General features: G+C 41.3%; 1 protein-coding gene across 1 annotated transcript in view; it reads right to left on the reverse strand.

Moving 5' to 3' along the window:
- Positions 1 to 26,861, reverse strand: part of LOC139665101 (vesicle-fusing ATPase) — a 42,707-nt gene that overhangs the window by 10,445 nt on the left and 5,401 nt on the right. Inside the window, exons 2-9 of the mRNA XM_071544067.1 lie at positions 18,166 to 18,183; positions 10,307 to 10,392; positions 5,156 to 5,255; positions 5,021 to 5,060; positions 4,267 to 4,433; positions 4,036 to 4,143; positions 1,764 to 1,839; positions 659 to 814 (exon numbers count right to left, since the gene is read on the reverse strand). Of these exons, the coding sequence (XP_071400168.1) occupies positions 659 to 814; positions 1,764 to 1,839; positions 4,036 to 4,143; positions 4,267 to 4,433; positions 5,021 to 5,060; positions 5,156 to 5,255; positions 10,307 to 10,392; positions 18,166 to 18,183 (751 nt within the window). The remainder of the gene's footprint in view (positions 1 to 658; positions 815 to 1,763; positions 1,840 to 4,035; positions 4,144 to 4,266; positions 4,434 to 5,020; positions 5,061 to 5,155; positions 5,256 to 10,306; positions 10,393 to 18,165; positions 18,184 to 26,861) is intronic.

Genomic DNA, 26,861 nt, shown 5'->3' on the forward strand with positions numbered 1-26,861 from the left:
GGAGGGCAATATTTTTTTTAAAGATATTGTTATGTGTTCAAAGCCTGGGGGAGAAGAGGCCAGATCAAAATGTATTTCTAAATCATTTCTAGAGATAAAAGCAATAAAAAAAAGTATATTATTATTGCTGTATGCGTGTGTGTAAGAGAGTGAGAGAGTGAGAGAGAGAGAGAGAGTGAGAGATTGTAGTACTCAGGAGTTCATTATGTTGGTAAAGCAGACTGCAACTGGTTCCTCCATTGTATTACTGCTATATTACATTTTTGTACCACAGGAATATCAGCACATTCAATTTCAAGTAAGGTTAGGTAATCCAATCAACTATATTTTTATAGTTACATTTCTTTGTTTGCAGGGTAAGAGACGTTTATAACCTGAGACTTTCAAAAATTTAAATTAAAGTATCTGTCAATTCTTGTATATCTTTTATGTATCATTTTTTCATCTTTCCTCCATAGAAAATATAGCTGGAAATAAATTTCTCTCCAATAACAGAATAACGGAAGTACAACGAAAGAAAGAAATAATGGGACGTAGAGCTTCTTCAGTATAGCAGTACGTTGCTCAAAACAAATCCGTGGCACTCCATCATGGTGAAAATATTACCTTTATTTATTTGACATGATAGGAAATATTGAAGCTAGAGGTCGTTTCTCACCCATCTGTTCCACAATGTCAGGAGGGAAGACTCGGGAAGCGAAGGCTCGGCGGAAAATGTCGGAGAACTCCTTGTCCAGGCCACCGATTCCCATCTTCTCAAAGTTCCAGTCTGGGTTGATGATTGTCTGTCGCGCCTCCTTGGTCTTGGCCTTACCTGTAAAGTGAATAGAGGACTGGTTAGTGAGCAATTGTGATAAAAAAGCTGATGTTTTGAGTGTCAGAACCAGGCATGTAGCGGAGGGTAAACCTACCAAAACTCACTTTACCACCTTTTCATTTGCAGAAATAGTTTATCCAACTAATCTCTATGATCCAAATTCATAGTATACAGTATATCATAGTAAGTAGTATCAAACTGATGTAAACTATATGAGGATATGGTAAGCAAATGCGTAAACAGCATCAAATAATACTAAAATAATAATACAATAATATTTCAAGGTAGGAAGAGGACGTTTAATGTGTTAAGTCTGGACAGAAAGGCATGAAAAATACAAATGCAAAGATATTATTGTAATGTAGAATAAAGGAGAGTGTGGAAAGGTTTTTGTATTGTATATGAAAGGCTTTACAGTATATCAGTTTGGGTGTTTGGATTTCAACTGGACCAAAGTGACACTCTACTGCCACCTTGTGGAGGGAATAGATGCTGCAGCTATGTTGGATTTAGAAAAAGACAGGCAAAAAACATGACAGAGGTGAACGCTAGAGTCCACAGGCACAGCCTCTAATATACTGAACACATAATCCAGTAATAAAACAAATAGGGGAGAATATACAGTATGTAAAGGCAGGGGTATAGATTGTTGAATTAAAGATGTCCTAAAAATGTTCCTAGAAAGCCCAAGTCACCCTTCGACTGACTGTTATTTTGAATTTTAGCATTGAAACACCCCAGCTTTCAAAATGTCCCTCCGTGACTTTTCCTACACCCACTTTCTGTATGTTAGATTTTCAAAATCACGCAACAAAATAGTAGTTATGATATTTTCCACATTCATTAATGTGACGGAGGAATGTGAAAATTCCAACTGTGAGGTGACGTGAGGTTATGAAATTTCGGACAACATCAACTAGTGTGGGGGTGGAAGTAAGGAACGTACCAACTAGTGTGAGGGAGGAGCTCTCTGCCTTCTCGAAGATCACCTGGCTGTTGCCCACCATCAGCCCGATGTCGATCTGCCAGAGACAACACAGAGGTGAACACACTGTTTTTCCATTCAATGAGTACATTTACATTCACATTAATATTCTGGTTATATTCAAGATATTCAGATATACTGTTTATGTCAGTTGGTGGATGGAAACGCCTCATCCCATTTACAGTAACAGGGATAATTCCATATCCTGAATATGAAAAAACCTGAATATACCATCTGGGATATGTCGATAACCGGTACATTCTGGCATGTAAACACCATATGCTGTTTATTGTCGGGCTTAGTGAGCAGTGCAGCTGCTGTTGCCATGGAGTCACAAGCTAATGAACACAGCGGGAAAACTATAAAACGTTAGAATATCTCCATGTATACAGGTATATGAAAAAATTGGTGATTGATCATTCCATGTAAACACCATATCCTAAGACATTAGTCAGGATAAGGCTCATATTCAGTGTTAATGTGCATATAAAGACACTCAATTAGGGGGGATGGGATGCTCTTCTATATTACATCCCACTTAGGGATTTAGGCTGATAAGATCGGTGTATTTTTTAATAAAAATCTTGCCCAGCGCAGCTTTATGACCGCAAGTTATGACCGCAACAGAGGAGCCCAGGCAGATTATTTCACTAATTGTAGAAAGAAATGTCACAAACTGCACACTATTTGCGATGCCGAAAATGATTCTTACATGCGAAATTAATTATTCACCACCAGCCGCCGAGGACTCTTGTGTGTATCCACAATCCATTTAACGCTTCTGTCCCCTGCCCCATTATGCGCAACGTCTGACTGCGCCAGCAGCCGGGATGATATTCATTAGAATCATTTTCCTAAATGCTGATCATTACATTTCTCAAAAAGGAATTTAATTACAAGGCCACCCTGCATGAGGTATTAAATGGAGTTTAATTATAGATGGGTAAAATACCAACTAAGTATATGTTAATCAGTTTAACAAGTTAGAGCTCCACACTGAACATCAGCTCCCCCTCTCTCTTCTGTTATTCAAGGCATAACAAACTCATGGGAATGGAACAGAGATGCAATGAAAATGTATGAGCAATCAGTCGATAAATTCCTACCAGTGTCAGGGGGACGAACTGGGAAACCCATCAGAATTTAAAGTGACTTTTTCATGAGGGAGACCTTCAGCCGGATTGAGCTTTGCCTTAAACCTCGATCAGCATTTTACATTTACATTACCTTTACATTTTATGAATTTAAATGACAGTGAGTGCAACAGTGGAATAGCAAGCAGCAGTGGAAGCCATAGTGCCTATATCTGTTTGGATTCTTCTTTGCGATCTGATTCTTTATCGATTTTCTAGGGTAAAAGACTACATACAACTTAAGGGGAGTTAACTTTGTTTTATTGCTCAAGACAGACATTGTTGTGTAGAGTTACTCCTCTCTCTTTTCAAAACAGTTAAGGCATATTTGGCATAATGCCTTACTTTCGAGAACAAAATACAAGAACAAGTGAAAAAATTTCAAGTAAATTGGAGCTCAACATCACAGAACAAAAACAAAATCTTTGACATTGACTGTATTTACCACTTTATTGGGTCGTTTAAATGCGCTCTACCCGTAATTGCAATATTTCCGACACATGTAGTGACGGTTGGCAGAACAAGTGCAGCAAATCTAGGACATAATGAGGTAAATATTGGACTTTTGGACCCACAGTGCGATCGTTTGGCTTCAGAACACTTGGATCATGCTGCATGAGCTGCATGGTGAAACTTTATGGCCTTTTTATTTGCTGTTTTTGGAACTCTAAAGAAACGCTGTCCAGCATCCTGTTGTTTTGCAGAAGGCTGCCACAGAGCTGCGCCTGGTTTCCACTGACATGAGGGTGAGAACGTATGTGCCCCGCCAGCGTCAAATTCTGTCAGTGTTTGCGATGGACAGCACACCGAAAGGGTCAAAAAGGTTGTTGTGCAGCTACTGGAGAAGCATCCAGCTGTTCAAAATGCTTAATGATCGATAAGAGGTATCGTTAATGCGGTCGCGTATCGATTCCGGTGAATTAGGCAATTTGGAATAAATGAATAAATTGGAATCTGTTCTCGATACCCAGCCCTACAAATAACCCTGGCCTATGTCGACAAATGGCTAATGTGAAAAGTGCAATTTTGAAACTTCTGGCTTTGCTGATTCCAGTGGTAAATCTAAATGTAGACAGAGGGCTGCGGGTGCGGTCGGGTACCTTCTGTTTCTTTCCAGAGGCTGGTTCTCCCCTAAGGATGCTGGCGTCCATGGCCTCTATGTCCTTGACCACCAGGCCAAACAGCTTGTCGCAGAAACTGAACACCATCTGAGAGAGGGGGGGGAGAGGGAGAGAGAGAGAGAGAGAGAAGCGAGGGGATGATGAAAACCCGAGCAACAACAAACAGCAAAGCGTCTTGCGTTGTATGTAGTTGTGTGTGAGAACATGAACCTGCTGGGTGACAGAGAAGGCCTGGTTGTTGAACTGCTGGATGAACTCGGCGGCCATCTTGTCCGAGTCGTAGGGGGAGGAGTCGGTGCTCTTCTTCTGCAGGAAGTCAATTTCGATTGTCATGGCGCCGATGCACTGCTTGGACTTGTCGAAGTTGTAGTTGGACACTGCGGGAGACAGACAGAACTATATTTAACAGATTACACTAAAAAAGGAATTAAGTTATTGTCTAGATTTAGAATGACCATAGAAATGATTTTACTGGAAGAGAACACAAGAGAAGCAGAAGCAACATGAACAGAACATCCTTGACTAGACGAGTGTAGACTAGACTAGAATAAAGAATAGAACAGAATAGAAGAGCAGCAAAATGTATAGATAAAACAGAAAAAAAAAAAAAAAAAGATAATACATAGACTGCAATCTGAGGCAGTGGAGAAGGACTACATTTCCTCCAGCAGGGGTTAGCATTGAACTACCAGAAAAAATTACTGCAGCTGCCTTAACGAGCTAGGAAGGCCCCGTGCATCACAGAACAAAACACTGCCGGTGATAAATGTTGACAAAATTGCTCATAACCTGAAAAGGCATTATTGTCTGAAGAGGAGGCCGAGGTCACCGCACGATGAGCACAGGTTGCGTTCCCACTCTTACCCAATCTTATAAAGCAGTAATTCAATAGAGCAGTAGAGCTACAGATGTCCCAGTTTCTACAGTTAATCGTCAAGAGCATTAATCAAACAGAGGATATTACCTTCCACCTCCTGGCCAATGGAGAGGCCGGCCCATTTCCTCTACAAGAGAGAGATAAGGAGAGATTTAGACTGAGCCAAGAAGTAGTAAATAATGGCGTGTGTGTGTGTGTGTGTGCATGTGTGTGTGTGTGTACCTGAGGCAGGCTGAAAGCGATAGTTCCAGGTACCACAGTGTGGTGGCCCTTGACTGTAAACACAAACTTGTGGTTGGGCGAGGTCTTCACAGTCACGTGTCTGCAGAGAGAAGAGAGCATGTTTTTGTTTTGTTTTTTTGACCTTTTTTTTTTTCATGGGAAATAGTGTGAATATTGTTGGTATATAACGATATACGTTGCTATATTTCTCCACAGCATTAGATCAGCCGAATCCGTTGACAGTTTTAAAACTCGTCTTAAAACCCATTTTTATTCACTGGCCTTTTACTGAGTCTGACATGTTCTTCTATGCTCTATTGCTCTTATTTCATGCTTTTAACCTTGCTATTATTTCCCTTACATCTTAATTTTTGCTGTTGGTGTACCAGGCCTTCCTTTCCCTGCTTTGTGAAACACTTCAGTACAAACTGCTTTTGCTTTTTAAAGCGCTATATACTGTAAATATAGCTGACTTGACTGGGCTTGCCTATGGAAAACCCATTTGAAATGTGTTGCTCTTGTGCTAAAAGCTGAACTAGCATTCTTGATTTTGGTGTTGTGAGCACTAAAAATATGCAGTGCTGTCTCAATTAGTGATAAATTGAGACAGCATTGCATATTTTTAGTGGTCAAATAAAAAGGTAAAGACGTATGGTATAGCTGCACATATTACACTACATATAGCTAATAAACTAAAAGAGATATATAAAGATATAGCCATCGTGAAAGTGCTTTTTTGCAACATACACAGAAGAGTTATACGCTGACCGAGAAAGGATAGGCTGCAGTTGCCATGGCAGTAAAAATGTAGGAAAAACCTCAAGACTAATTAGATGGCTTCCACTCCCACATATTTATGATCCTTCATTAATGAGGCACACAAGAGGAAGCATTCAGCTGGCTGTGCTCTAGTTTCTAAAGGGAAGTGTTCTTAACACGACTGCACCCTCAACTCTAGATCTTAATTGAGCAAAACAGGGGACAGCAACTAACGTACATATCCAAATACGCATACATAATACACACATTATGTATATTGCTATTCACATATATGCTTCATTTAGCTTCCCATATCCCTCTCATTGTCACATATTGCATATACTGATCGTGCCACTATTTCAGACTGTATACATGTTATTTTTTTAGATGCTTATATTTTTGAAACGTTATGTTTGTACACATATATAGCACGTTTCATATTTAGTAATCCATATTAAGCAAGCAATCGATACTGTAAGTAACATTTGTAAGTAAACTCATACATGTAAGTAATCCATACTCCTACTGTTGGCATATGTTTATGTAATGTTGACGCACAACTATTTTTATGTATTTTCTTCCCTGCTTTATCATAATACTTTTGCTGCTGTAATGACCCAATTTCCTCACAGGGATCAAGTTTCATATTAAACGGTACAGTGTTTTTTTCCATTGTCAAACAGCAGCACAATCACAACACCATTTTTCATTCGTGACATTTCTTGCTTCACAACAGGAAGAGGAAAATGTAGCGGGAATGGGATGACTGGGTCTGAAATGCCCGAATGCTTAGCATGCTGCTGAGTACTAAAAATGCTAGGGAAGCTTTGATTTCACAGTGGATGAAAACTCTCTGACAGAGACAAAGTGATCCATACATTCAAAAAACTATGTGTGTGTGTTCCCCTCGAAAACTATGGAGTCAGATTTGTCTTAAAAAGAAATAAACGCACACAAGTTTCACAAATGTCGACTCGTAATCATGACTCGTACATAAACAAGGATGATCACAAATGTGTTTTCCTGTCCACAAACAAATGCCACTCAATTTAAACACATGTCAAACAATTCTACAAATACATACCACCCAACTTGAATAAATGTGAAACAATTCCACTATATAATTATTACACTATTTCCAAGTTGGACGTTTATTTTTCCAAAACACGTGAGTTTGTTTTGCCATTTGTTTACAGGTTGTCGATTCTGCCTTCACATCACGCGGATTGGTCGCATTTATTTGTTTGTTTCGGACAAATCAGACCGAGGTGCAGTTTCACAAATGTGTGGTGAGTTCATGTGCTAGTGAAAAGGTCCTCCGGCACTTCCCAGTCACCTATTGATGTGAGAGCTTGGGCTCACCTCCACACACAGTTTTAGCTGTGGAACCACACTCCTATATAGGGGGTGGTTTCTGATATTCAGGAGTTGTCCAGGGTGAGAGGATGGGTGTGGTGATACTAAACAGTCCCCAGCTGGCTGCCGCAGAGTTGGAGTTTCTCCTCCCAGATGAGAGGGTCATCTCAATGCTAGTCTAAACATTGTGTTGGATTGCGCGGAAGCTAGACTTGCTCACTCACTCAGTCACTGAGTCAGTCAGTCAGTCAGTCAGTCACTCACTGACTCAGTTAGTCAGTCAGTCAGTCAGTCACTCACTCACTCACTGACTCAGTCACTCATTCACTCACTCAGAGTCAGTAAGTCAGATCAGACATAATCAACCTCCGTTATATCACTCTCCAGTCAGTGGCTTGTGACATCCTCACCTCTACTAAAACATCACAAAGGTCTATAAAGGCAGGGTGCCTGGGCTGCTGGTCTGTTCTACAGAACGCTGCAAACGTGAACATGAACAGGAAGCTGATCATGAGTTTGGCCTCAGTTTTACTGAGATAATCGTCCGCGGGATAATCGTCCACCATCTTACCTGGGTCCAGTTTAACTTGTCCTGATTTATACCTAACTGCTGCACTAAAAGGACCAAAGAGACCAGAGAGGCTGGCATCAACTTCCACACGTCAGTATAGAGTAGAAGATAGAGGCTGTTTTATATACTAACTATACTAACTACTAAAGTTAGTATATAAAACAGACTCTATCTTCACAACATTTCTGGCAAGTAGAGGACAACGGACTGGATTTCTATTTGAAATAGTTTGTAACCTAACGGTAATGTTAGCTAGTTAGCTGTTAGATGCAATCCTTGCCTCGAAAAACTCAATCGAATCATCCTTCCGCTCTTCAACTTCTTCCTCGCACCGCACTGCACCAAACAACAAAGGCCGCTCCAACTCAGTATCCGCCATGCCTTTCATGCGCCGTCCTACCCGGTTGTCGTGACACATCAGTTCATCCCCCATGCAGCTTATGTTCCTGGTCATTCTACGGCTAGGCTAGTCTTCTGTCTAGACTGTGGGAGGAAACCGGAGTTCCAGAGGAAACCCACACAGACACAGGGAGAACATTTTCTTGCTGTGAGGTGACAGTACTACCCATAATCCACCGTGCCGCCCAAAGGTTAAGGCTATTGCCGACGGTACTCGATTCAGAAGTTCACAAGCTTAGCCCCGTGCCGAAGTCGATCTAACCATAGAATTCTGTCAGTCTTGTCACCCCTGCATCTCCGACCTGTCGTTCTTTCCCACGCCACTCTTGTCTTCTACCTCAAACTGACCAACCAACCTACAGTATGATACAACCAAATGAAAGCACTACCTAGATGTGTATGATATGAGATATGTAATTACACTGGCTTCCCTCTACTAGGTTTATAGAGTTTGACAATTTTTTTAAAGGCTGATATCAATATTTTTAGACAGAAGGCACCTATAGCTGATATTTTGTGCCAATATTAAATATCTTTAAATTTGACCATTTTCACACCAAAAAAATATTCTTCAGTGACAAATACCAGAATATTTGAAAAACATGTGTAGTTGAATGTACATCAAGATATTAAAAACTAACTTTTGTCAGCTCAGGCATTTATGCATACTTATTATGAACTTGACTCTGTAAGAATGATCAACAATTGCACTGGTTTGTTGCTTGCTTTAGTCAACACAGCTATAAAACCAATGTTGGTGATCACAACATGAAATATTAAGCATTTTGATGTCCATTTTTATCTTTCATTTATTCAAATTGAGTGGCATTTGTTTGTGGACAGGAAAATACATTTGTGATCATCCTTATTAATTTACAAGTCGTGATATACATTTGTGAAACTTGTCGTGTGCGTTTATTTCTTTTTAAGACAAATCTGACTCCATACAAAACACACACACACACACACATACACACACTCACAAGCACCCACTGTAAATTCAAGAGGATTCCACCGCCAGCTAATCTCAAATTACCCAGAGATTAAAGTCACTGTGGCTTGGTCCGCCACTATGGATAACAAACAGAATTACGACAGTGAAATCAAACAGGATGACGGGACTATATCCACTTAGCCCTTAAGTGACTTTATAGAAAAACGACTTAAGTGTTGAAGGTTAACCCCTTCTGTAACTCCACTGTATCTGCCTCCGGCTTTGTTGGAAAGGCATCACTGTGTCTCAGGGATTAACTCACTATCCCGATTGAAGAGGATAATACACAGGATGGAATTGTGCTGCTTTTGTGATATTACGCTAGATTTACTTGTTGCATCATCTGCACTTAAAAGCAGGACGCATGCTTGATTTGGTTTATTTTGTTCTGGGAAAGACAAGAGCTTTCAGCACTAGGTCTGGATCTGTCTTTCCTGCCAGATGAGGCCAATCAATCCCTGAAAATGAAATGAAATGTCTATGTCTATGAAATGTCTGTCTCCTCTAACACTGTCTGTGATATTATTATTTAGCGTATAACACAACACAGGTGCTGTCACTGTTGTATCTTTCTGTTTCTTTGTCAGATGACTGCACCACTATAAGAAAGTGACCTGATTGAGGGTGAGAACTGATCTATACCCTACTAAGACGAATACCCAGAAGTGCTGTAGCTAAGGCAGCGTCAGTAAACTAAATGTCTTCTTCTTCTGTTTCGGAAACAATTTGTATTTTGTGGGTGGTGAAGTGTCCATACCTGACGCCAGAATTTCATTTGAATGAATCTAACGTGTTTCAATTAGTGAGGATGGGATGCTTTTCTCTGTTTCAGCCCTACTTTGTGATTTTGACCGCTAAGAAAAGTGTATTTTTACAGACAAATGTTGCCTAGTGCAGCATATCCATGCAGCTACACACATCAAAACTCCTTACTTCAACCTTCTGGGTGAATGATGGATGAACAGGTGGGTGTGTGGATTAGACAGATAGATGAGAGAATGGCTGGAAAGACGCACGAACGTCTGCCTGTATTGACGAATGGGAGGATGAATAGGTGCTAATGACAACTCACTGTCCTGACTGCAGATCCTTCTCGCTCACCACGGCACAGTTAGTCAGCGACAGCTCATCTGTCGGGCATCGCGCCGCTTGCATGGTCTGCCAAGGACGGAGAGAGAGGAGGAGGAGGAAGAGGAGGAGGAGGAAGAGGGGGCGGTGGTGAAAAAGAAGAAGAAAGAAATATGTTTAAAAAATACTGTCACTAAGAATTTGTTTTCAAGCTACAAAAATACAAGAGGACCGTTCCAGAAGCGACAACGCACACACACAGCTTTTTATTTCTTTGAAGTCAGTTCATCATCAAGGTTCCACACATCCACACCTGGAAGCTGCCCAGTGCAACCGCAGTCTTCTCCTTCTGGCCACTGACTGAGTAGCTCCACTGGGACCGTTGGGTATTAAGTGCTTTGCGAAAGCTTTTGAAGAAATGGAGCATTTGTCTTATTCAGTCTCTCCAGCTGGAGAAAGAAACCTGGCCCATAGTTTTCATTCTAAGTGGTTAAAGTGTTTCATCTGAACAAAGGAAACTGAATAACCACACACTGAGTCATATTTCCACGCATTTACATTGTCTAACTAAAACCTGCGTCGGCCTATACTGCACAAGTGAAGCTTAGTTTGATGGATGTACAAGATTCTAATTGGTTGAAGAAACACAACCACTCTCTGGATTATTTTCACCTTTATTCCTACTTGACAACTGATTTAGGTGTCACTTTTCTTCACTCTGTGCTCACACACAACCAAGTGAAACAAAGTGTAGACAAAGTGAGGCGTCTGGTAATGTGTGACCTATGTGTTATATGAGACGGAATGATCCAGGCTGAACATTGCAGCCTAGTCAGAATCAGACTCATGTCTATTTGTCAAGTGTCTTACATGTACAGTTGAAACTCCCAATACACTAACCCATATTAACATTACTGAAATACACTGACAAAGCTCATAACAATATGATACCTAACTGAACAAATGCCCATTTACTTTTTTGTATTTAATTGTATGGCTCTCTCACACATTTGTTTCATTCATAATGCTTTATTGTTTAGGCTGTCAGTTGGGATGTCTAATGAATCATATTTATAATAATGTCGATGAATCATATTATATGATTATGTATAGTGCTGTGGGAATGTATCAAAGAGAATGATGGTAGGATCTACAATTAGAAAGGTTGGATATTGTATGACAGTCACTGTATTATTTATGGAAACGATTCAAAGGGGATTTCAGTGATGTTTTCATGTAATATCTACAGTTAGCAATATTAACCGTTAACAGGAGGGAAGCCGTCTGCTCCGACTCCCCTCCGAATGTCCCCTCGATGACAGTACTGAAAGATAAAACAATATCACGAGTTATCAAACCAATATACAGGCCCCTGATGCATGTTAACAAAGATTCAACATCTGCGGCTTCCAGTCAGGCAATGAGCAGCTTCGGTAAAAACAGAACGGACGACGCCAGAAGACAGAATGTATCACTGGTATCACACACTTCATCGCAAAAGTGAGTGAAGAATCGATGCTGGCAACCTTTCAGCGTTAGGCCTACCTAAGGGGGTTGATGTGCTGGAGATGTGATATGGCTGGCAGCCTTGGGTTGATGTTGCCTTTAAAGTAGAGATGCACCGATCGATCGGCCGGTGACCGGAATCGGCCGGTTTTCAGCTGATCGGCCATGACCGGTGACCGGCCGATCAGTCTCATATATCCGATTCTGTGCCGGTCAAATTTAAGACAACAGTAAAAACTCCGCTGTAATTAAGCAATATTACACGAGAGGGTGTGCGTTACCGTGATGCTTACGGACCTCGGCGCAAGCGCCTCGGTCCTGACCGCATCACTGTCGTGCCAATAATGACGGTAACGCACACCCTCGGGTGTAATATTGCGATTATACAACAGTTACCAACAAAATAAAAGATACAAACAAAATGTATTCATATCGTGGGGCAATTCGCTCTCAAAATAAATAACGTTTTGCTAGTGTTATCTCCGTTTCCCTGGAAATACATGAGGTCTGACTAATAACTGGAAAACAATCAGTCACGTCAGTAGACTCCTATGTAATGGAACCTAGTTTACTACTCCAGCAAGTAGGCGGAGCCTTAGTAACGACCTAGCAACAGAGACGATTTCTAGTCCCTGTTGAGTCAGCCAGCCAACTTGAGCTAATGCTTTCTAGAGATCGCGGGATTTCCCAAACTGAATAAATACCACACATATAAACACAAAACTGCCTTGCTAGCTCAATCTTGTTGTAACTAAGATATCTGCTGAAAAAAATAAATTTTCCATGGACAGATTTAGCTACTATCTCCGCGAACTTCACATGTATTTTTAAGCTAGTAGCGCCGTGTCACCGACTCACCGGCACAGCTGATGGATGGCAGAGCGTCTGGTAACATCAAGGCTGAACAGACTTAGCGTAGCGTTATATTTAAATATATTGTATGATAATATGGCGGAGTAATATTTAGTGATGAGCACGGCTAGGCGTGCTGTCATGCTGATTAGAACCTCCTTGATTTGAGCACGTTCTAAATGTCTAGTTGACCAATCAGATTGCTTGGTCGGAACTACCTGTTGTATAATAGTCCATAATAGTAATAGTCCGTGTGTTGTTATATAGATCTGTTGCACCTGTTTTCTTTCGGGAAAGTATTAAGTGGGATATACTGCAATTCATTTTCATTTGGATTTTATTTGTTCAAAAAAGCTCTGTCCAGTAACCTGGAGCACTTTTTTATTTTGAGATTTGTTTGAGTGAGAGTGAGAGAAGGTCCTGTAACCTGGTGCAGTTTTGGAGAAAATGTAAGTTATTAATAGTCAATGTTTTATTATGAACATACAATTGAATTTTAATTTTCAATTAAAGAAAAGTTACAAAAATGTTTGTGTGTGCTGTCAATTATAGTTCTTAGAAAGAAAATCGGAATCGGCCAAAATCGGAATCGGCAGGTCAGACTTTTAAAAAATCGGAAATCGGAATCGGCCAAGAAAATTGCAATCGGTGCATCTCTACTTTAAAGTGAAGGTTCAGTGCTTTTATAAGTCTTCCCAATGAATTACTAATCAAGCTCCCTCTTAGAATGTGCCATACGTTTCTACATTAGAGCTTGTGTTCCTGTGAAATTGGCAACCACCATCTATTATCATTTGTTGGCAATGCTAGCACAAGTCAATGGGGTATGAAACCATACATCTTATAATCACTTGCAAGCCATTCCATATACTTCCATAGATGTAATAGTAAGAATATATAATAGAACTTGCTCAAAGCACTCAAAGCAATGGTTTCATACCCTACTGACTTGCACTAGCAAATACAAACAGGAGGCTGGTGCTGATTTCTCAGAGACAAAAACTCTGATGTAAAAATATTTTGAATGTTATAATAGCTGACATGGTTAGTGATAGGTTAGGCCTCTGAAATCACTGAACCTTCCCTCTAAATCAGTGGTGGAATATACAGTACATGTCCTTGTCTGTGGATATGGCTTTGCCTCTCTGCACTGCTCTCTCATAAACCAGAAGAATAAATCATGTTTTTTTTTTAAATCATTTGATATTTAAGACTGTGGCCGACATTTCCAATGTAAAAAGGCCAAATTGTCTCAGGCTGGACTGCAAGGTAAAGCTAGTGCTTTACCAACTAATGCATCGATGCTTCTTGATCATCGGTGCACTCTGATTTGCTTTTACTCTGATTTGCCTTTCCAACACAGAACAATGCTATTTCAGCTTGTACTCAGTGTGTATTGTTTTGTCTGTAGTGCAGAGCAGTAGCCATGAAAATGATTATATGTAATTGCTCTTGCTCTCCAACAAATGTTCCCTGGAACACAACGTTAGGGCCTGGTTATATCTCAATAGTCTCCTAGCCCTAACTTTAATTGACTGGTTTAATTATCTTTCAGTTTTCATTTGATTTCTACCTACTGTATGTCATATTTCAGAATGAAATCCTATTGAATTCCTCAATTCAATCACCCTCAGATTCTCATTTTGACACAAATTCAAAAAGCTTCAGAGGATAACCATCTTTGCGGGCAGAGAGGAAAGGCACAAAATGTGAAACTGACGGGGAGGTTCAGCAGATAGAGAAATTCCAATGCACATCACTGCAGCCGCGGCACACGAAGTGGTAACCATGGGAACTGCATTAATCAATCAGGGAGAGCCTCTGCGATAAAGCCAGGCTACATTGCTGCCTCATTTAGTGGGGCTGAATTACTCTGTCTCTCATAGGTGGCAAAGGTCACCCTCCAGTAAATGATTTTTAAATGGTTATTTGTTCCAGCAAAGGCTTTAGAGTGAACACAATGGACTTATATCTTCCTTCTTCTCTTAGTGTGGCTTCGGCACTGCTGTTTCAATTAGAGTTAACCAACACTGAAAATTTCTCCAAAATAGCATGTGAATGCATTGCTGTTGAGTAGCCGACTTGGAAGTCCCGGATGACGGACTTTCCCACCAGCACATGAACGCAGCATAATAGTTTTAGCTAAATTGCAAAAATCGTCCAAACCAAAATCTAATCAACTGTCCACTAAATTTCATCCAAATCTGTTTGTAATTTTTGGAGATATCCTGCGAACAGACAGCCTTCCAACTTCAATTACATGAAGAGTTCCATTTCAAACGCTATTAAACACTGTCATATCCTTTATAAAGCCACCAGAATTTCTTTTAATGCTGTGCCAACAATCCTTTTTTTAAGAGAAGTGCTGGGTGTCTCATTTTGGGAAACACAAAAGAGATCTGTGTTTGGTGGTTGGAGCAGCTTTCATTTCTCCCTCATCCCTCGTCTCTATAAAGCGAACCACCTGGTGCTTGCTGGGAAATTCTCACCAGTCTCACCACTCATCAAGATGTGGAAGAGCGGAATAGACATTATAACTGCGTCCCGTGGTGTTATGTTCAGTTTGTACTCTATTCATGTTGCACTTCGAAGACTTTCTCATAAAATTAAAAATGGCTACAGTGGATAGGTAAACTGATGCTCTTCCTCGCATTCTCCCCTAAATTCTGCACTCAATTTCCAAATATTTCCTAAAAACGCAGTTTCTGAAAATTGAGTTCCATCCCCATTTTGCACATTTCTGAACTGTGTCAAGGCAGTCAGACGGTGTTAATATTTTGTACACTCTGTGTGTATCCAAAAGAGGGATGTATTGTATTGATTTATTTTCCCTCCTGGCTGCAGCTGTTGTCTCGCATGTATGTATGAAGCTGTTCAGGATGCAGTACAAGGGGGGAGTAGTAGTAGACTGCAGCAAGTGTCAGGTTGAAGATGCTGGGTGGTTTATGTTGTTTGGGTGTGGAGAAATGCTTAGGCTGTGTCATTTGAGTGAGAAAGAGAGGATGAAGTAGGGCTATAGAGAGAGAGAGAGAGAGAGAGAGAAAGAGAGAGAGAGAGGAAGAGAATAGCGATCAAGGGAAAGTAAGGAAAGAAGAGGGACAGGATGAGAAAGAGAGGCAAGGAAGGGAGAGAATAGGGGCAGAGAGAGAAGGAAAGAGGAGAGGGGGGAGAGAGAGAGAGAGAGAGAGAGAGAGAAGGGGGGGGGGCAGGTGGAAAGCACTGCAGTGCTGGCAGCTCGCCCGACTCACATCCTCACCCGTAGTCTGGCCTGACAGAGGTGAAACAGACCATGACCAAATGTGTCCAGAGAGCCTTAAAGGGGCATTTCACCCAGAACCAATCAAATTCTGTTCTGTCCTGCCCTTTGGTCCCATTGATTCTCCAAGAGAGGACCTCATAATGCTCATTAGATTATTAGATGATTTGGCTCTAATGCTTTGAATTTAATTCCTAAAAGGTTCCATCCACGGCACTTAAAGTATATAAAACAAGCTCAGAAACTATATATTTTTCCAGCCATATCTAGTGGAGCTTGAGGCTTGTTTTTCATTTCCATAATGTCATTAATTCAAACTCGTCTCTCAAAACTGATAGCAGTTGTTTGTAAGATTATATATGCATAGGCTAATGTTTCAGCTTTGCTTTTTTGCCTGCGCCCCTATGGCTTAGTGCAGTGGTTCTCAACGTGGGGTCCGGGGACCACCGGGGGTCCTCGAGGCAGTTCCAGGGGGTCCCCAGCAAATGAATAAATTGTTAAACTTCACCATTATTTCATTTACAAAAGTCAACACAATTAGGGAATGTAGAAGAATGACTGTTTTGATCATAGTTTCACTGTTATTGCTCTACCTACAATACAGATAGTCATGGAATTCTGGGCAAAATCACATCTAACAATAAAACTATTGTCATATTTGGGTTCAAGAGACAAAATCTCATCAAACGATCTAAATTAGGGCTCCTTAATGTGAAAAAGGTTGAGAATCACTGGATTAGTGGGTTAAGGTGTAAGCCTCTACAGAACAATGTACTTGAGACACTGTGGGTTTGTGTCCGGCTCTTAACCAGCTTTTGCATCTCATTCCTTCACTCTCTCTCTTTCTGATCTGTCCTGTAAATCTCTGTGTACTCTCCCTTAAAGCATAAACACATCAAAATAAATTAAAAATGTGTCTCAAACAGTTCCTACCCACTGCCAGCTAACAGACAAACAGGGGGGGTGAAAAATATTTCTCCCTGCTTGAATAGAGGCCAAATGTAGCTGCAAATGTGATACGCGGTGAAAAATATTTTGTGGTAATGGGAGACGGGGGATATTGCCCGCAGCAGGGACAGGAAAGTGGCAGAAAAATCAATGTGGATGATATATAGAGGGCTGTAAAGAACAAAAGCACAATGAAATACGGTTACAAATAATAGCCGGTCATGGTTGTCTGCAAACTTATTTCCATCTACCTTAGAAAGCAGGCCTGTATCCTGGGAAACTGGGAATGTCAAGCTTCATGACATGATTTATCTAAGCACCGTCTAGTTGGATTGTTCATAAATATATCTTTTGGAAACCAGACTTTCAAATCTTTTTCTTCCAAAGAGATCAAAGTTGGGATATGAGGGCATATCTGTTTGAACATATCAAGCTTTAAAAATATCAGGTCAGGAAACAATTTATTCTGTCACCTAAGGGTTAATGCCGTGAACATATTGTATATCTACTGATTCTAACATTTAATTTGTGCTACTGCATCTAGCTGAGTAATGTTTTCAAGCTGGAAAAACAGGCACGGATTTAGTTATTGCAGTGCCAAAAACTGAGATGTCTTAAATGCCTTATTGTCCTTTAATAAACCCTCAATATTAGCTGTTAGCTATATTATCTGCTAAAATTGAATCTGGAATCTCTGTTTTCATCTCAAATTTAGGACCTTAGATGTTAGCAAAGCCTGGCCATGCTGATTGTGCTATAATACCAATAATCTACCTCTCTAGGTAGAGTTTAAAGGGTTAAATCTATTTCCACTACATGCTGCATCTTGAATCAAAATGGCAAACTCCAAATGAAAGAGAGCCATTTTTTCGTTCTGTATGAACTGCAGCATGGACTGGTGGGGCAGGGTGAAGTGAATAGACGGGGGGGGGGGGGGGGGGGGGGGGTTGATGAATGAATGCTAATGAGTTAGTGTATCCGCTCAGTCAGCATGACACCAGGCATGACACTGCAATCAGTCACTGGGTTGCAATGATGCCAGACACTGTAGTGTTGATGTGTACATGCTGACTATCTCCTGAGATGCTAGCCAGCTAGCTAACCAGCTGCAGGGGGGTTGAAAGCAGTTAGTATCTACCGCCTGTATAAAACCAACTCTCCAACCACAGTCACAGACAGTCGCTATTAGCAAGGTTGCCCGGCGTAGTGGGGGAAGCGCATAGTGTCAAATACGTATATTGCAACATGGGGAAGAAGAAGATGGTGGCTCGTTGTGTTAGCAGATGTACATCCATACATACCTTGAAAAATATTACGACCTTGGGGGAGCCAACGTAGGCAAGCAGAGAGGAGGGAGGGGGGGGGTGGAGAGGACAGAAGACAGTATTTGAGACGGAGGGGGACTCGGAGCAGCAAGCTGCTGAGGCTCAAGTGCAAAGCCGTGGGGGCTCAGGACAGGTGCGTTCACATGTATGCATGCACACACACGCACACACACACACACACACACACACACACACACACACACAGAAATAGTGGCCACCTGGGACGGTGCCAAGCGCATGCAAGGCAGAGTTGGGGTTTTGAACACTGAATGCATTTTCTGCCTGGATTGGATTCAAGCCATTTACAACCAGAAAACCTCATTTTGAATTTCTATTTAGTGTCATTTTCTTTTTTCTGCCAAAAATGATGTTATTTCCACTTATAAATGATACCCCAAATCTGGTAGTCGTATGATTATGTCCACCATATGCAGAGTGCCATGCGAACATACGGTCTTATGTCCACCATCCATAAGACTGTGTGTTGGCATGGCACAACATACAGTCTTATGCCCTTTCATTCATTCTCCACATTTGAGACAAGGTGACAACTGTCTTTAATGTGGTAAAAGTCATGGACACAAGACAGCAGAATCAGCTGTTTTGTTGCTCTGATGAGTGATTGTTAATTGTTAATGGACGAATGGAAAAAAATATCATCAAGATGACCATACTGGGAATAAGTCTTATTCTTTTCACTGTTATCCCCTGAGATGCTTGTGAAGTCAATCAATCAATCAATCAAGGATAACTACTTTTAAAAATCCATTAATTGCGTTACTGAATTCCCTTCTGGTGTAGGAATAGTGGCATTCACTAGTCATGTTAGTTCTCTGTGTACTGATGTACTGTTATGGCTGTTACTAGGACTGGGTCAGTTGGCATTAGTTGGCATGCTCAAACAGGCAAGACATCACAAGTATTGGAACAATGTGAGAAGAAAATTCATGAACAACTTTTGACCAAATGGTTAGTAACAGTTGTTCTACATGAACTCTCTGTGAAATACTTTGCCTTTGCCACAATATCAGTGCATATTAACTTTGAACCAATCATGTGCTGTCCTTGCCTGTCACGGTCACAGAAGTCAAACAGTTGTGGTTTGTCAGCCATCCTTTGATTTGACAGGACAGTAGGCATTCGGGGCAGCATAGCCTGTTAGTTAACAAGTTAATACCCAACATGCATTGTGCCTTCCTTCTCCACACATCCATATCAACCCCATCTGTCTATGGCCTGAAAATCTCCCAAAGCTTTTAGTAGTTTATTACTTCTAAACCCCAAACCTCCCAGGAGCTCCCAGGCTACTATAAGAGACACAGGCTGTCATTTGAGACCGAGGCCCAGATTCACTTCAGTGTAGTCCAACTGGCCAATGAGCGATGAGCCTTATGTGCTTTTGTCCAATCACAGAAGGGGACCAGAACTCAGGTGAGAAATCAAATAATGCATGGAACGACAGAGATCCCAGTTATTTAGAAATCTCTGTGCTACAAATGAATGGCCAAAATACTTCAGGGACCTTGGTGACATTCAGACTATTCCCTCCTCTCACCCCCTTCCTTTCATCTTTCCTTCCCTCTTTCTAAGGCTTTATGAAAACATTTATAACAGGCCTTTTGGCGTGACTGAAGTTCTGTATATTTCAGAGGCTTCAGCAGCCTCTCTTTGTTTTATTTACTTAGAGGGAATAAAGCTTCAGCCTTTCTCTATGCCTCCTCCGACTTGCAGGTATAAAACAAATCTGTTTTCCAAGGCCTCCGCTTGAGTTATTGTCGCATCCTTTAGTCACTCAGGTGCTTCTTTCATTTCATGCCTATCGGGATCAAGATAAAAAGCTCCTCTAGGCCGTCGCCGTAGCGTTCCCTCTGTCTAGCTGGAGTTCTAAAATTTGTTTTCTCTCTTAAGTCTCCTGTTAAATTATTTAAATAAGCAAAGTCTATTTCATTTTGACAGTTACCTGTGCACAGAACAGCGAAGAAGACTATCCCAGCCACTTCAGTTATCTGCTGGCTGTAATCATTTTAGTCCTGTTATCATATTTGAATACACTCTGCATCCCTTATTTACTCTTGTCTTTTTTTTCCAGCAGTAGCCTGTATCTAAAAAGAAATATTTGGCCGTTAATAATTATAAAAATCCCTGAAAAGCATTCTGTTCTCTGAAAAACCTCCTGTTCAAGAATTTCAATATTCAGTGTATTCAACTATTCAACTGTCTCCTTGATCTATTCAGTTATCTGTACTGGAAAACGTGAAAAGCTGCTGCAGCTTCTCTCTGTATTATTTAGTATGAATGGTTAGCCCACACACACACACACACACGCCACTCCCTCTATCTCCTGTCTGTGGAAATAAAGATGAATCTGTTCCAGGGCTTTCTGCGAAATGACTTCAATGCACTGTGTCGCCCTCATTCACTCAGCTGTTGCCTTCATTTCAGCAATCATCATTATCTCCGGCTACAATTCCCTAGCGGCTTATAATTTATATTGCTGGGTTTGAGGCAACAAAGCCATTTTGTTCCCGGTCTTCCAGCTATTATTTCTGTTTTTACTTCAATAGACTGTATCGAGTTTGTCCTTCACCTGCATGTAAGAACATATTCAGTCACTTATCCTTCTATATACGAACTTAAAGGGAGTAAAGCACAAACCATTCCTCTCTCCTGCCTACAAAAGCCTATAAAAATGATTCTGCTGTATGGTCTTCAATATACATCATGGAAATACAACTAAATCAGACCTCAGACATCAGCGTTTCCTTCATTTTGGCAGTGACCTGTTCTGACCTCATGAGGACCACAGGGGAAATAAGCATCTGTCTTTACCTGTGACAGCCTTGATGATTTTATTTCATGTTTTCAAGCCGTCAACAAAATCAGAGCTCGAGTGTTTTCGAGTAAAAGCCCTCCGAACCGGCCACTCCCTGGGTCTGCTCTAGCTCGCTCTAAATATCCCTCTATTCCGAGGTGTCCCGCTAAATTATTCACGATGCTGTGTCTCGGGGCGGGCATATCCAGTGAGCTGTCCTGCCCTGGCAATCGATGGCTAATGAAGCAGCCGCCGCCGTGGATCTCAGACACGGACACAGCAGGGTAGCTACGGTTCCCCTGTTGAGCCGGACTGAAATCAAATGCTGGTGCCGTCCCGAAAGAAACCTTCAGTCGACTTTCTCAGGACTGCGTAAGGCTTTTCCCGACTTAACAAATCTAGCCCTTGAAGATGTTATCGGTGCTCTAACAGATATAAGAGTAGCTCAAGTCAGCACAACCTGTCCCCTGTGAGTCAAATCCCCTTATCCATTCCTTGCCTACCCGCTCTTATTTTGAAGGAAAACAATAATCCATTTTTAGCTTTTTTTCAGACAGTTGGGTAGAGAGGAAGACTTATTAGGGGAAGCACAGGAGTCGGGACAGACCAATCATTCAGCCACCGATCAATCGGCCGATCAATGTCCTGAAGAGGTCATCGGTGATCAGCCAATCACCGCTTCGACTGCCGAATCACATTACAGGCCTGCTGTCATTATTTATGCCCACGTGCCATTTTAACAGTAATTAAATACGGTATTTCATTTGGTTGATAGAGAATGGACCCATCCATTCCTCAAGTGGCCTTGCTCATTTTAATTTCGGAAGTGCCGGGAGTGCGGGTGTAGACTCAGACTTGTTCATTTAATTTTGCTCATTTCTGATGTTGTGTTATGGATTTCAGAATGTGAATGTGATTGCAAACAGTCTAAGATGCTGGACAGAACATAGTTGCCTTGATATAAAACTTTTTTCATGCGCTACCGGTAGCAAAAAGTGAGTAAGCACCTCAGTCCTCAAGCACACTTAGTTAGTACAAAGTCTGGGGAAAATGCATAATTTCAGTCTGCAATTGGATCAGCCGATCTCGCCGTTACAAAATCCGTTATTGGAATCGGCCCAAAAACACTGCAGGGTGCATCCCTACACAGGAGGGAAAGCTCTGGCAGGATCTGATCACAGGCCTGAAGGGTAAATATGTGGCTCCCAAAGCAGCACACTAAACAACTCAACTACAAATGCTTTTCAGTTTCTAATAACTCAATATCTCAAACAAAGATTAAAACCAACTGACTGAAAAACTCCTATAGCCTAATTGACTAAGCACTCCAATCTTCACATAAGCTAATGGTTCAGCCACTGGGCTCAGTCTGGCTTTGAGATTCTGCCATAGGATATCATAAAAATCAATACCAAACAAATTTATTGCATTACTTGGAATTCAATTTGAAGACATTGTAGCCAAACCTTTCCTTCCAAGTTAATGAAATTTGATCTGAGTGCAGCAGTTATTGTATCAGCGTGTTTGCACTTGCATTTCCACACAAGGCTCTGTCTGCATTTTCATAAAAACGCAGTTGTGCCTTGGAATTTGTGTAATAATGTTTACGAACACTACAGCTATAACATAATAAAAGTTAGGGGAATACCCAGAAACAACATGGAAGCCCCTGGATCAGTTTCAGGGTGGCATTTCAAGTCGACGGCCACACATCCAACAGTTGCCATCAACCCAGAGCTGAACACATTATCAACTTTAGATGCTGCCTATAGAGCCAATTCATTTCCTCATTTATGTACATCACACTAAGTAGTTATTTGGCTGTCTTCCCTGTTGAAGACTGCATTAAATCAAGGAGGTTTCAGGGCAAACGGTGCTACAGTTTCTACACTGGGTGTGATGGTGCCACCCCATCAGCTTTAAACTGTTAGAACTGAGCATTTAATATCTCATCAAAAAATTGGATTAAAACAAGACTTAATATTAATATACATTATGGACTGATAAGCATGGCATCAAAGATTGCAAAGCATAAAAAAGTACAAAAGCAAAATGTTGACAAAAAAATTGATTGGGCTTCTTGTAAAGCAAAACCAATAGTGAGTGCATCTTAACTTTAACTTTTCACTAAGAAAATAAGGAGAATAAAGGAAAAAAAGAGAGGGAGAGAACAGCCTAGACAAAAAAGCTGGATCAATTTCAGAAGCCTCAATCCATTTTGAGAAACAGGCTATTTCATACTTGCACTGTGTGTGAAGAACACACACAAACACACACACAGACACACACACTCTCTCACACACACACACACACACACAAGCACACAAACAGAGACTAGGCTGTCGAACTATTTGCCACCATTCCAAATCAATACCCACAAGCCTTTTTTATATTTCTATTTTTTACCTAAGAGTGCACAGTCTACTCGCCTTAGCGTTATTTTTTTATTGATGCAGTGGGAAAGCTGAGAGGACTACAGAGTAGGGGAAACACAGGACATGGCCACTACCCCACCTTAAAGGAATACACCTTTTTTGGAGATTGGCCTGTTGGTCAACTTACACCAAGATCATCCATGTGTCCCTCGTAGATCATTGGCTCTGGTGCTCCAGTGCTGGTGCTAGCACTTTAGTGTACACTATGTTGAGTGATAGTAGACTAGCATTAGGGCTGCACGATATTGGAAAAAACTGACATTGCAATATTTTTTTTTTCTGCGATATATATTGCGATATGAAAAAATACAGGAATTTTCACCAAATGACTTGAATAGCTCTATCGAGCCTGGCCCCTTTAAAGTCGAGATGAAATGATTGATCGACTAATTGGTCGTGACTGACGGTCGATTAAAGAATTTGATCAAAATTCCGGGAAACGTGTTAGCATGCAGCACTGGAGCCAATAATCTACTGGGGACACATGGACAATTGTTATGTCTATGTTTTCTTTAATTAACAGGTAAGTTGACAACTGGGCCAATCTCCTAAAAACGGTATATTCACCACCATCAGTTTTTTCTCTATTAGCGAATTCCTCAGCATGGCTTATTAAGGCCACGCCCCCTACAGCGTAGTCGTATGAAGGCTGAGTGAGCACACACACACACACACTGAAGGTCATTCCTGTCCTTGTTGAGTACTCTCACACACACACAAACACACTCAGAGAAACACGTCGTGTGTATGTATCTGCGTGTTTTGTTGGCGTTTATGTATGTTTCTATGTCTGTTTGTACTACTGTGTGCTTTTGTGCGTGTGTATGCACATTGTGTCTCTGTCAGTGCATATGTATGTGTGTGTGTGTGTGTGTGTGTGCGTGTTGTTGTGTTAGCTGTCTGCCCCACAGCAGAGAGTAGGTCTCTAAATATAGCCACCGCTCAGAGCTCTGAGAGGAAGGCCCTGCATCAAGACAGCCAGGGATTACAGATAACACTCTCTCCCACACACACACACACTCCCACCTACATACACACTTTCAGTTCACCTGACACACACATACACACACATTCCTAGACTCACACCCACACGCATAATGGATACACACAGGCACATGATGCACATGCAAACATATAAATGTTCTCTACATATGCACACTACTCTACATGCACATGGATTATGCCCATACATATCCATACACGCAAACAAAAACATAAAAGCCTTTGTGATAAAAGCAGAGATATAAATTTGACAGGCGCACGGCATGTTTCTAATCTGTGTGTGTGTGTGTGAAAGGGAAGAGAAATAAAAAAGAAAGTGAGTGGAGGAAGAAAGAGAAAGGGTGTGAGACAGGGGAGAGAAAGATGGAGAGGGGGTAAGAGAGTAAAAGAAGAATGAGAAAACGAGAAAGGGAGACTAAGAGAGACAGAGAGAAAGATAGAGACACAGGGAAAATGCTTGTGTCGGTGCATGTGTATGTAAAATAGGTCGCAGGTCCTGGCTGGCCCTGGCTTTGCTGTTTGATCTGGACTCAAAAACACGACGCCGAGCTCCTCTGCTATTTTCGGAGGGATGTGTGTCAAACGCAAAAATGTGACGCAGGCAGTTTAATAGAAATATCTCGGCGACGCACTGCTGCTGGTCCCCTGGATCGGGTGTGGGAACTACAAACAGAGCAGGGAGCGGGGGAACCGAAAGAAGAGGCTCTTGAGGAAATAGCTGACGAGATTCATGGAGGACAGGGAAATCAGGAAGGAAACAAACGGAAAGAGGAGATGGGAAGGGAGAGAGCGAGGAAGAGAGAGCACAGAGAGACAGAGGAAGAAAAGAGAGAGAGGAAGACAGAGAGAGAGAGACCTGAAGCTTTCATCTTCTAACGCCCACTCACTTGTTCCATCACATAGTCACTAAGTAGGCGTTCGTTCATTTTTTTCATCGGCTTTCTGTCGGATCAAAAGAACCCCCGCTCTATCTGAAAAACAGTCATGATCAATAACGCTAGGAAAAAATGTATAGGGCTTTCCTGAACACTGACACATTACAGCAATCGTGATCTATTAGTATAGTCTGCCTAAAGTTGGTTAGACAGACATTATGGTTTTCCATTGTAATCATGGAAATAGTGGGACTTCTGCAATGGCTACATCTGTTTAAAATGAGTTCACTCACGTTCGTTCAGTCACTTTTCTGGGGTGGATTGATCTGGTCTGACACAATCAAATCGATCAGATTGTCCTTGAAGCGCAAAACACCACCTACTCTGCACTCTTGGGAGACTGAGCCAACGTTTGAAGCAATTAAGAGGACTTCAATCTATAACTGAAATACCCTCAAATGAAAGCTGGCAATCTGCATTTTAGATTCAGGGTCATTTTGCCGTTTCAAATCCCCAAAAATAAGTGTACAGAGCTGAAACATTGGTGTGTCACTGGCTATGTTTTTACATGCATGGCTATTAGTCCATACTCTGGCTGAGGCCTTATTCAGGTTAAGCTCTTTACATGAACCTATGATACCCTGTGACTGTGTATCCCTGTTGCCATGAATAAGCCAGACAGAATCTTCCTGTCCACAGATAGAGCGGTCTGACATAAAGTTATGAAAAAGGTCCAACTGTCATCTACTCCCTCTCTTTGACTAAGCATTCGGTTTCTTCTACTACAGGGCAAAAAGATGACTTCCTTTGTAATTGTAAGTGCTGCTTGCCACCATGCTTTTTGTTGACATCAAAATGTCAAATGAGTCTGACTTTGCGCAGGTGGTGAAAAAGTGAAAGGACTAAGATGTTTCCATGCCACAACAACCCATTTGAAACCAGCCATCTTAACTAGGTTTCTCATATTTGGAGTATGTGATTACCCAGGTTATTCTAACCCAGTTATGAGGTTTACACGTGTCGATCCAGGTGGTTCGAGAGATTTACTACAGCCAGAGTCTGCCCAAGTGTCTTTGAGCAAGACACTGACCCTTCCCGCCTCCTTCCTGACCTTACACTCTGACTCAGCTGTTTGCATGGGAGGAACATTGTCTGTGTTTACTTCATGGCAATAGGCGAAGGAACAAAATCCCAGTGTAAATCCCCAGGTCAAATTACTGGTTACAATAGCAGATCGATAATCCATTAATGACTTGCCAAGGAATACTAGACTGGACATGCCTCTTTAAAGACTACCAATGAAACTGAACACATTGATCATCCACTTGCATCTCCATCTTGAAGGCACTACATGTACACTTACTGTGGATGGAGAAATGTCCATACTTGACACCAGAATTTCATTTAGGCAAACAGGACGAATCAACAGAGTTTCAATTACAGGGGATGGGACGCTCTTCTCTGTTGCAGCCTCACTGTGATTTAGGCTAAGGCAGGTAAATTGCTATATAAAAATCTCAGAAAGTCTCACAATGAAAGATCATGTAG

The sequence above is a fragment of the Centroberyx affinis genome, unplaced genomic scaffold (genome assembly GCF_046629955.1).
Source record: "Centroberyx affinis isolate AG114_WGS23_722 - 3 ecotype Tasmania unplaced genomic scaffold, CSIRO-AGI_Caff_v1 ptg004449l_1, whole genome shotgun sequence".
NCBI lineage: Eukaryota > Metazoa > Chordata > Actinopteri > Beryciformes > Berycidae > Centroberyx > Centroberyx affinis.